General features: G+C 34.0%; 1 protein-coding gene across 1 annotated transcript in view; it reads right to left on the bottom strand.

Moving 5' to 3' along the window:
- LOC132748084 (uncharacterized) overlaps positions 1 to 12,844 on the bottom strand; it is a gene marked incomplete at its 5' end in the record, with an annotated part of 58,682 nt that overhangs the window by 36,400 nt on the left and 9,438 nt on the right. Inside the window, 4 exons of the mRNA XM_060737631.1 lie at positions 2,155 to 2,862; positions 3,009 to 3,776; positions 9,043 to 9,126; positions 10,579 to 11,205. Coding sequence (XP_060593614.1) covers positions 2,155 to 2,862; positions 3,009 to 3,776; positions 9,043 to 9,126; positions 10,579 to 11,205 — 2,187 coding nt within the window. The remainder of the gene's footprint in view (positions 1 to 2,154; positions 2,863 to 3,008; positions 3,777 to 9,042; positions 9,127 to 10,578; positions 11,206 to 12,844) is intronic.

Below are 12,844 nucleotides of genomic sequence, written 5' to 3'. Positions count from 1 at the left end.
TTTAGGGGTCAAGGCCATATTTCAGCATGTTAAATCATTAGACACAAGTGCAGATGTGTCTAATGTTTAGATACAAAGGCCATTATAGTGCAATAATTGATTCAAAAATAAAATATTTTTTTATTGACAAAAAAGTAGGTATTAAGTGTATAACATAGCTGTATTAAAACAGTAACTTTTTCTTAAATACCATCTTTTCAATTAAGCATTACCAATTTCTAAAAACATAAGCATTATTATAAACATGGTATGAATCATAATGTCCTTATAATATGCTCAAATTGTTTCATTTAATATCTCTACAAAGCTCACAACTAACAATCTTGCTAAAGTTCATGACCTGAATCATTTCATAAACATCTCTGAAAAGTTTGACCTTTAGACTTACTCCCAGCTACTGAATAATTTATATAAAATGTGTGTGTATAACATGTGTTACACAATCAAATGTAAGTTGTTACCTTTCACACAAAAGATTTTTAAGTTTTTACTATAAGTACATAATGAAAATCAATGACCCTGGGGCGGGGCCAATTTTTACCTAAGGGCTATAATTGAACAATCTTGGTAGAGGTCTTCTACACAATGTTTCATGACAAATATCTAACCTCTAGCCTTTGTCAATTCCGAAAGAGACACGTTTTTCAATTTTTATTACCGGTATATACACATAAAAAACCTCTGACCCATGGGGCCAATTTTGACACTAGAGGCAAAATTTGAACAACTTTGGTAGAAGACGTATAGATCATCTGATTATATCATCATACACAAAAACTCAAAGCTCTAAGCCTTGTACCTTCAGACAAAAACATGGGTGAAAGTTAGAAATTTTAAAAATCCTGAAAAATCCTGAATTTAGCAGCTTTTCTATAGTTCTACATAGGAAATAGAAGGCTTTCAGGAGACTGAAAATCCTGAACTTCAGGAATAATCCTGAAAACTTTCACCCATGCAAAAAGATTTTTAAAGATTTTACTACATGCACATAATGAAAATCAATAAGCCCCCCCCCCCCCCCTCCCCAGGCCATGGCCAATTTTGACCAAAGGGCTATCTTTTGAACAATCTTGGTAGAGGTCCACTATCACAATGTTTCATGCCAAATATCTTACCTCTTGCCTTTGTAAATTCAAGGAAGAAGATTTTTTTTATAGATTTTACTATATACATATTTGGAAAATCTATGACCCCCCAAGGGGGGGCCAATTTTGACACTAGAGGCAAAATTTAAACAACTTTTGTAGAGGACCTATAGTCATAATAGATGATATCATATACTAAATATCAAAAGTCAAAAGTCAAAGCCTAATGTACCTTCAGACAAGAATTTTTCAAAAGTTTTTACTATATGTACATAGTGAAAATCAATGACCCCTGGGGCGGGGTCAATTTTGATCCCAGGGCTATAATTTGAACAATTTTGATAGAGGTCTACCAGACAATGCCTTATGCAAAGTACCTATAAGCTCTAGGCCGTGTGGGTCTTTACAAGAAGATTTTTTTTGCCATGGCAACCAGATTTCTACATGGAATCAAATTCTTTGAACAATTTTGGAACAATCCTGCAACCAAGTTTGGTTGAAATTGGACAAGTGGTTTTTTGAAGTTCACATTATAATCTATATAACACACACACACACACATACGCGCGCACAAACACATACAAGCACGCATGCACATACAAACACACAGGTGAAATGCTATATGCCAACGCATTGCAAATGCTGCAGTGGCATAAAAATAACATCTTTTAACAGAAATTCTAAGTTCATGAATGTTGTCAGACAGATGATGAATTTTTAATCAAAATGATCTGCATACTGCCATCTTCACATATTTAAAGTTTCATAAAAATTATTTGAGATCTTTTTAGTTATCACAATAATTATATTGCTATATTTGCCATATTTTAGTCTTATTGACATACAATGAAGCAACTAGAGTTTTCAACATAAGAAAAAGAAAAGACATGTATAATTTTCATACTACCTTCTATCCATATTTCAAGTTTCACAAAAATATTTCTATTGCTTTTTTGAGATATCACAGACAAATGGACTGACTGACTGACTGACTGAAACAAGGCAAAACTAAAGTTCCTTCCTATTTAATCAGAAGAGGACTTATAAATTATTTAAATGCAAGATTTACCAGATTTTGAATTTTCATCCACAGGTACAAAAACCAAATCTGCACTGGACAGGTCTGACAATTTCTCTGCTAGTGTTACAGTGCATGTTTTTAAACACCACCTAGTATATAGACAATCTTGTAGGTCATCTTTCAGTATGGGTCCTAAAACTGTAGCTGTCTGGTAGTTGCCTGGAGTTGTATCTTTATTTTCATCAATTTTTATATGCCCATCATAATTCTCTTTGGTTTTATGTAGTATTTCAGATACCTTTGTTCTATCCATTTCCTTGCTTACATGAATATCAACATAATGTGTAGTGTACTCCTTTTTCATCTTCTTTAACTCATCATCAAACTTTGAGAAATTTGATACCTCTCCTCTATAAAAAATTCCTTTTTCCACCAGTCTGTATTGTATCTGTTTTTTGTCTGACAAATCTTTCAAGACTCCCTTCTCTTCAATCAGATTCAAAAACCTACGATCACATTCAAGAAAACAATCAGTCTCAGACATGTTTTGTTTGTTTTTACTCTTTATCATAGCTTCTATTGTTCCCTTAAGTTCTTGAACATATTTCTCTAAACCTTTCACAATGATTTTGTCTTCATCAACTTGTACAACTGCATACTTTGATTTATTCCAATCTGGGATTAACTGATTTATCCCTGTATCATGAAGCAGTGTTTTACGCAAACAGTATTTTCGCCTTTTTTCACCAATCTCTCCTTTTAATCAGTGGTACCTTCTTTGCCTTATGCATTCTGCCTTTGCTTTTGTTGGGATTAGTAGAATATAACCCAAAACCCTTTTGCCCATTTTCCTCGTTTATATCCAAACAGTTTATGTCCTGTTTTGCGTTTTCATATTTCACCACGAAACATTTCAAGAACAACATCTTCTGGTTGTGAAAACAAATCTAGTTCTGGGATTTTTTTCATTTCTTCACTGCAACAGCAATATTCTCCCACAATATTTTTCTCAAACCATTTCATTGCTTCCAATACTTTCTCTTTATTTCCAGAGAAAACTACCTTTACTACATCTTCATCATCATCAGGCTCCCATTCAACTTGTACATTTGGGTATTTATCTTCAAATTGCTTTTTCCAATCAGTGTTTTTCAGAATTCTGTGAAGTATGTAAGGTAAATCACATGTTTTAGAAATATTGCCTTTGTTAGCAAACAAAAACTTTTTAAATGCTTTTGAAACATCCTGATCAACTTTCATTGACAAAGAGGAACCATATGCCACATGCATTTTACCTTTGTAGCGGCGAACATAAATCTCCTTTAATTTACCCAATTTAGAACTTAATAATTCTTTTTCAGCCTTTTCAATGTCAACTCCAAGAGATGGCCATCCATTGACAACAATATTTTCAGTATGTCTGAAGATGAAATCCATAACTGTTTCTATACAATACCTTCTCTCATATTTTTGTCCTTGGTAAATATGAAGGATTCCACTTTTAACTGATATGTCTATCTGTTTTTCTTTCTTTAAATCATTAGCTACATTTGTAAAGCATTTTTCATGATTCAATAGATAGTGATATTTCATATGCTTCTCAAAAGATAATGGTACTGGTCTTAGAGTATCTCCACTGAATTTAACTCTCACATGTAACTGTTCAGAATCTAAAAATAGAAATTTTTACATGTAAAACTAGTACTATCGCTGAATGCGATTCACACCCCCACCAACGTCCTTGACAGAAGACAACTTGGAAAGGTGGTTAAGGGAATAACTTTAGTGGCACAAATACATAAAAAGAAATTATCTCTGGTGAAAAAAAGACTAATTTGTACATGTAATAGGTAAAAATATTTTTATCAAATCATGTTTTCCAACATTACAAATAACCTTCATTTTTCCCATGTACTAAACATTTTTATAAGTCAATTTTTTGACCTTCAAGTGTGGCCTTTGACCTTAAGCTGGACAAGGGTAAGATGGATCTGCCACATTGCCCAGGGGGTGAACAATTGAGTAAAGTTTTGAAGAATCCTTCCATTACTATAGAATTTTAAGAGCGGACACGACATATTGTTTCTGTATTGATTGTATGTAAATTTAAAAGACTTAAAAAGGGCATAAACTTTGTCAAAATGCAATACAAGTATCAAATTGACCTGCATATCTTATTTGTGACACCCATATATCTTTTTAAGTTTTCATAAGCAAAACCTTTTCTAGTTTCAAAATATTCAACTAACATGTGAAAATTTTTAAGAACATTTTCTAAGTCAATTTTTGACCTTCAAGTCTGACCTTGACCTTTAGCCGACACAAAGGTGAACATTGATTCTGTACATAACCTTGTTGAGGTGAACATTTGAGTAAAGTTTGAAGAAAATGCTTCCATTAGTATAGGATTAGTAGAGTGATCACAACATATTTTCTAATATTTGATTGTATGTAAATTTAAGACCTAAAAAGGGGCATAACTTTGTTAAAACACAATACAGAGTTATGAAACTTGACCAGCATATCTTAATTCAATTAAGATTAATAATTGTTACACTTCATATATATTTTAAGTTTCAAGCAAATACCTTTTCTAAAAGTTACAGAAATATTCAAATTACATGTTAAAATTCAAAAATATTTTCTAAGTCAATTTTTGACCTTCAAGTGTGACCTTGACCTTAAGCCGGCAAAAGGGCGACATTGGTTCTGCACATTACCTTGTTGAGGTGAACATTTGAGCCAAAATTGAAAAAAATCTTTCAATAAGTGTAGGACTTAAAAAGTGTACACGACATATAGTGTAATATTTAATTGTTTGATATTTCAATTGTGACCTTGACCTTGAGCTGACACATGGGCAACATGGGTTCTGCACATCCCCTTGTTGAGGTGAACATTTGAGCCAAGTTTAAAGAAAATCCTTCAATTAGTGTAGGACTTACAGAGCGGACACGACATTCTTTGTAATATTTGATTGTTTGATATTTGACCTTTAATTGTGACCTTGACCTTGAGCTGACACATGGGCAACATGGGTTCTGCACATCCCCTTGTTGAGGTTAACATTTGAGCAAAGTTTGAAGAAAATCTTTCAATTAGTGTAGGACTTATAGAGCGGACATGACATACTGTCTAATATTTGATTGTTTGATATTTGACATTCAATGGTGACCTTGACCTTGAACTGACACATGGTCAACATGGGTTCTGCACATCCCCTTGTTGAGGTGAACATTTGAGCCAAGTTTGAAGAAAATCTTTCAATTAGTGTAGGACTTACAGAGCGGACACAACATGCTGTCCTATTTTTTATTGTGTGTGATATTTGACCTTCAATTGCGACCTTGACCTTGAGCTGACCCATGGGCAACATGGGTTCTGCACATCCCCTTGTTGAGGTGAACATTTGAGCCAAGTTTAAAGAAAATCCTTCAATTAGTGTAGGACTTACAGAGCGGACACGACATTCTGTGTAATATTTGATTGTTTGATATTTGACCTTCAATTGTGACCTTGACCTTGAGCTGACACATGGGCAACATGAGTTCTGCACATCCCCTTGTTGAAGTAAACATTTGAGCAAAATTTGAAGAAAATCTTTCAATTAGTGTAGAACTTACAGAGCGGACACGACATACTGTGTAATATTTTATTGTTTGATATTTGACCTCCAATAGTGACCTTGACCTTGAGCTGAAACATGGGCAACATAGGTTCTGCACATCCCTTTGTTGAGGTGAACATTTGAGCCATGTTTGCAGAAAATCTTTCAATTAGTGTAGGACTTACAGAGCGGACACAACATGCTGTCTAATATTTTATTGTGTTTGATATTTGACCTTCAATTGTGGACCTTTACCTTAGAGCTGACACATGGGCAACATGGGTTCTGCACATCCCTTGTTGAGGTGAACATTTGAGCCAAGTTTAAAGAAATCCTTCAATTAGTGTAGGATGTACAGAGTGGACACGACATTCTGTGTGTATATTTGATTGTTTTGATATTTGACATTCAATGGTGACCTTGACCTTGAGCTGACACATGGGCAACATGAGTTCTGCACATCCCCTTGTTGGGGTTAACATTATTTTGAGCAAAGTTTGAAGAAAATCTTTCAATAAGTGTAGAACTTACAGAGCGGACACGACATATTGTGTAATATTTTATTGTTTGATATTTGACCTCCAATTGTGACCTTGACCTTGAGCTGATACATGGGCAACATAGGTTCTGCACATCCCTTTGTTGAGGTGAACATTTGAGCCAAGTTTGAAGAAAATCCTTCATTTGGTATAGGAGTTATAGAGCAGACACGAAAATGGAGACGAACGGACAGACGGAATGACCGACCGACACGACAAAGCGAATCCATTATAGCCCCCCCCCACATTTTGTGGTGGGGGTATAATAACCCTACATACTTGAACATTCTAAATGTAAAACAAAACATATTTTCAAAACAATTGATTACTTACAATTATAAAGTTGAAACAAGAATTTGTAACAGAGTTACCAACGTCCCCTGCCTCGGGGAAGTTTTATATGAAGCATAAAATTGTGCTATTTCAAAAGATTGAGGTATGGATTTCAGGACTTTCAGTCCAAAATTATGATCAATGATAGATCTGCAAATGCAACAATTAATTTATTAAAGAAATACTAGTAAATTGAAACACAGAATTTAAAATTCTATCATGTTAACCTTTGACCTTGGAGGTAGGGGTGCAGGTTGTGCATGACATATCGTCTTATTAATATTACTAGTTGTGCTAAGTATTTCAAAATCCCTTTAACTATGTAGAAGTTATAGATCAGACACAAAATATACCCTATAACAGACTATGTCAATCTTTGACCTTTAAGTGTGACCTTGGAGGTAGGGACCCACGTTTTGCACCTGACATATCATCTTATTATTGTGATTATTTGTGCAAAGTATTTTTAAAATCCCAGGTTGTGGACTGGACACAAAATATACCCTAAAACAGACTATGTTAACTTTTGACCTCTAAGTATGAGTATGACCTTGAACTTGAAGGTAGGGATGCAGGTATTGTGCAAGACACATTGTCTTATTGTAGTGACTATTTGTGGCAAGTATTTACAAAATCCTTTGATCTATGAAAAAGTTATGGACAGGACACAAAATATACCCTGTGAAAGACTATCTTAATCTTTGACCTCCAAGTCTGACCTTGACCTTGAAGATAGGTGACCGTTTGTTGCGCATGACACATCATCACATTATTGTGAACAATTGTGGCAAGTATTTACAAAATCCCTTTAAAGATAAGAAAGTTATGGACCGGACACGTCATATACCATCAAATAGACAATGATGACCTTAAATGAGCAAGTAAGACCTTGACCCTGGAGGTAGGGGCTTATTACAACAAACATTTGTGCCAAGTTATTTCAGATTCCTTTGACAAATGAAAAAGTTATGGACCGGACACAAAATATACACTGTAATAGACTATGTTATCATTTGACCTCCAAGTGTGACCTTGACCTTGGAGGTAGGTGACCGGTTTTGGGCATGACACATCGTCTCATTATTGTGAACAATTGCGGCAAGTATTTACAAAATCCCTTCAAAGATAAGAAAGTTATGGACCGGACACGACATATACCATCAAATAGGCAATGTTGACCTTGAATGAGCAAGTGCGACCTTGACCTTGGAAGTAGGGGTCTGGTTGTTGCGAATGACACATTGTCTAATAATAACAAACATTTGTGCCAAGTTATTTCAGATTCCTTTGATAAATGACAAAGTTATGGACCAGACACGAAAGTGTGACGGACAGACAGACAGACGGACGGAGCCTATTACTATATCCCCCTTTTTTCTTGGAAAAGGCGGGGGACAATAAGTTTTTGATTTGTCATATTTGACAAAAAATATCCCTCTACAGATTTGTTTATTAGATTAAACCAACATAAAACATTAATAATTTTATATGCCATCACTACAAGGATGGAATCAAAGTGTGTGTAGTGTTAGTACCGAAACATATCAGCAAAGCTTGCAATATCATTACAAATGTCTTAAAGTCCTATGAAATAATTCAACAACAAGAGACGCGGGATGGCCATGAAGTCTGACTGAAGGTAACAAAAGGGATGAGATACTTTAACTTACTGCAGTACTGTCTTTCAAATATAATTCAAGCACATATTACAAGTTCTTGTACAAAGTAAAACTATTTTACTATGTCCAAAATATCAAATACTATGAAAATTTTCAAGTATAATTAAGTAAAATTTTCGAGTATAATTAAGTATTTCTATCTGATGTAGGTTTTCAATTGTGCAGCAAAATATCTGCAGTGAAGTAACAGAGTAATAATATCTGTCACATGTTACGGTTCGGACCAGAATATCTGTCCCGAGGTGACCTGCCCAGTTGGCAGTAACTCTGCAAGCCTCGTTACCGCCCATGGGCGGGTTACTCAGAGGGACTCATATAGATCCGAACTGCAAACATGTCAGATATTTTTTCTTGCATATTCTACAATATTCCATTATAATTTAAATTCTTTATCTTTATTTTCAACAGAAATTTATATCATTACATATGGCACCCCCCATGCCAGATGAAATTTCCGGCATGGTTAAAACACACGGAAAGCCAGTCTGCTATGCAAGAATGTTACCTCTTACAAGCATTTACCAGTTGTTTTATCTTTCATTTGACCACAACATTTAGATGTTAGATATAAGCTTTGCATACATTGTTTTATCACAGAAAAAAATCTCTGCACAAATGTATTACCAAATGAAAGCTTCTTGAGAAAACAATTGTTTAGTCAAGCATGAATCTGACATTTCACCTCTGTGAAAAGTTACTTACAAATTTCAACAATTTCATACTATAAATTATAAATTATCAGAATTATAAATTATCAGAAAAAGAAATCTAACAATACCTGCTTGTCCAGATGCTCCATGTTGGCCTGCAATTTGTTGGTCATCTGTTTGTGGTAAGCTCCCAGCAGAATCTGCATCAGAATCTAAACAAGACAAAGATGTTTATTTTGAATAATAATATCTAATAATAATACCTGAAAACATTGTGATAATTTTAGCACTTCATTTTACACTTGTTGTATGTTCTTTTGTATAAAATATATTTTTACTATCACTTTTCTCTGAAAGAAAAAACAATGAGGAAAGAATGACAATGAAAAATATTTACAGTTTTTCTGACTTTTTAATGTGAAGTCAAACTGTATATCTATGTACATTAAAGCTGCACACCTCAGGATTCATGTGTTTTTTTATGAAAACTAACACTTTCTTCTAATGAATAAATATATTGTAAATTATACATTTTTTTCTAATGAATAAATATATTGTAAATTATACAAAGTAAATGATTTAACCTTGGTTAAATTGTCATATCATTCATAACTTACTATTAACTTCTATTACTATTATTACAGAGGATTGTAAACTTTGGCAACATAAATAGTAATTTTATCACATTTTGCTATGAATATTAGTTTCACCTGGATTGTAAATATTTAACAAATTTTGTAAATGACAGTTACAGTATTCTTAAATTTGAATTTTTTAGGATATACTTTCTAATTTTTGTCACTTTAAAAATACAGCTGATATAAAATTAACTTACAAGTAAACCATACAAATTGTATCTTAACCTAGTGATTGACTAAACTGTGCACAGTGATTTCAGTTAACAATTCAGTCTTTCTCCTCGCCCTCACATTATTGAATTAGGATTTCTCGCTTCTTAGAATAAAACTAGAACTGTGTCCAAAAGACACGGATGCCCCGACTAACAACATATATATGGTATATAATGAAAAAATCAACAAAGGGCCATTGTTGTTCATCCCTGGAAATTTAAGCAAAATCTGCCATCTGGTTAAACAGGAGTTGCGTTCACAAAATTTCTATATGGTATATAGTGAAAAAATCAACAAAGGGCCATAATTCTGTTAAATTTGGTTGCAGCAAAAATTCCTTCCTTTACTACCATCTACACATTAAGGTTGTTCATCCCTGGAATTTAAGCAAAATCTGCCATCCGGTTTAAGAGGAGTTGCGGGACGTACAGACAGATGTACGGACGGACAGACGGAAGGACGAGCAAACATTTTGGGTTTATAATAGTAAAGAGAACAAAAGAGAACAATAGGTTCATTCCGTGATCAAAGGGTTAAGGGGCTAGTAGCCCTTAAGAAAACAAAGAAAATAACAAAGAAAATAGCCCCTAAAGCCAAAATGTTGGAACGGACAGACCTATGGACGGACGGACAAGTGCAGCGCTATAATTTTATGCACCCCACTTTTTGGGGGCATAAATATCATCTATGGCTTTTGAATTTGTGCATCTAAACTCAGTACATATGTACATTTTTTCTGATATAATATAATATTTCAGTTAATTTATCTTTGCTTATTCATTAAATGAAAGTAAACCAGCTTATTAAACTTGCCATTTAGTTTAAGCCGAGATTTAAATGATGCTGTAAGTTCATCAACATCAGGGTCTTCATTGCTTGAGTGAGGATTGCTTTCATCATCGCTTTGACTTGAATCTCCTTGATCTTTACCACACAGATTTACCATTGGCTTTCCTTTTACAATCTTTGAAGAACTTTGTTGTACAGTTTGTACTGAAGCTGTATGCAGGCCATGCCCCTTTTCAGGTATCAGCAGGTTTTTACTTGCAGGTACAGCTGCTGATCTGTTCTTTTTCAGTTGACAAACACCAGTTGAAGGGTTTAGTGTTAATGAGTGGGAATCATCATTAAATTTTCCATCCTCATTGCCACAAGATACTGTCTTAGATGATCTCTGTGTTTCTTTTAGAGTAAGTGAGTGTCCAAATTTAGTCTTTGACTTAGAAGTAGTTAAACTGTTTTGTTTTGCCATCTGTTCATTCGACCCCACAGTATCATCCTGACCTGCTATATTAACATAGTCATGAGTTGCATTTTCATTTACATGGCTTGTGTCTTTTAATCGGACATATTCACCAATTTCATCAGGTCTACTAGAAGAGTTGAAAATTGGTGAACTGTTTCCTCTAGCTCCTCCAATATCTTCATTCTCTGTGTCATCTATAACGATAATTTATGTAAAAAAGTATAGGATGGACACAACTTTTTTTTTTGATTTGATTATATCCTAACAAAGTTCATAAAAGAGGAATTATTAGTTCACTTAGAAATCATGCTATGTTTATGAGACTTTGACAGTGACCAACATAATTATGATGAATGAAGACATGTTTCATGTTAGTATAAGGACATTTGATCCCACAGAAATTTGCCCTCCATTTCAAAGATGCAATAATGGACAATATACATACTAGTGGAAAATTCACCTCGGACATTAGCTCCCAAATACATGTAGATATAATATGTATGGCAAAGAAACGCACTGATTTCAAAAGTGTTAAACAAAGCACGTGATATGAAAATTTAGTCAACAATTAATGCATTATTATCTTAAAATAAACTTAATAATGCATCTTACATAAAATCATAATTAGCAAATGTCAGAATCATAATTATCTTAACTTGGGGAGCAAAGGTTCAAGGATACATTTTAAGACTGGAGGAGGGGGTCAAATGTCATAGGGCCAATGTCTATGTTACATTAAATTTCCACCAATTGTGGATAAAGCACCTGCATGAAAAACCTATACCATATTTAATTATTCTATATAATTCTTTTATGTAAAGATAAAAATATATAATTATAACAAGGGTGACTTTATTACAAAATATGCCCATCACAAAAGCTTTAGGAGGAGCTGTGGGTGATAAGAAGTGTGGCAATCAAGTTGGTCCTTTACATATTTTTGTATTATATCTCAAATTCTACCTCTTTATATCTCAAATTCTACCTCTATGTGTGACCTTGATCTTGGCTACAAGGACCTGAATTTTATTTACCACACTCAGCCTCACAATGATAAAACTTTGTGATAAGTTATACTAAAATACCTCAATGCATAAAGAACTTTTGCTCCGGACAAGTGCTTTTCAGAGATCTGTGACCCTAACCTTTGACCTAGACACCTTATTTTTGCTCAGAACACTATGTCTCAGGGCAGTGAACAATTCTATAAAGTAATATTAAACCTCCTCCATGCATGTAGGAGATAAGGTCTGGAATATATCTAGTTATTCAATCATCTGTTGAGACCTTGCAATTAATAACCTACATTACATTTGTCACAGCCATAGTCATTACTGTTACCTTTTTTGCTTATGATAATTAAATGGTCCCTATACACATCTTCATATTTTTTTCTGAACTTTGACCTCAATGAGTGATACTCCACCTAAAAATGGTGGGCATTAAGTGTGCAAAATTATATTAAAATCCCAATATGAAAGTTTTGCTCGGTGTCTTTGCCCTATGACCTGGAGCCTGCTCTCAGGCTGGTCAACATTTCTATGAAGTATTGTAAAAACTCTTCCATGCATGTAGGAGATATGCCCAAGACAAAATATGGATAATTCATCATCTTATGTGACCTTGACCTTGCATATATTGACCTTAATTACATGTTTCAAAGCCATAATATTATAATGACCATTTGTGTTACAGTCCCTCAATATATGATGACTTCATGGTCCCTATACACATCTTCATATTTTTATTTAAAATTTGACCTTGAAAGAAAGAAAGAAAGAAAGAAAGAAAGAAAAAGAAAGAAACCAACTAACCAACCAATCAAGCCATCAA

The sequence above is a fragment of the Ruditapes philippinarum genome, unplaced genomic scaffold (genome assembly GCF_026571515.1).
Source record: "Ruditapes philippinarum isolate M1 unplaced genomic scaffold, ASM2657151v2 ctg7751_1_1_1_1, whole genome shotgun sequence".
Lineage (NCBI taxonomy): Eukaryota > Metazoa > Mollusca > Bivalvia > Venerida > Veneridae > Ruditapes > Ruditapes philippinarum.
The sequence above is the reverse complement of the archived record's forward strand: the minus strand, read 5'-3'. Positions and strand labels throughout refer to the sequence as shown.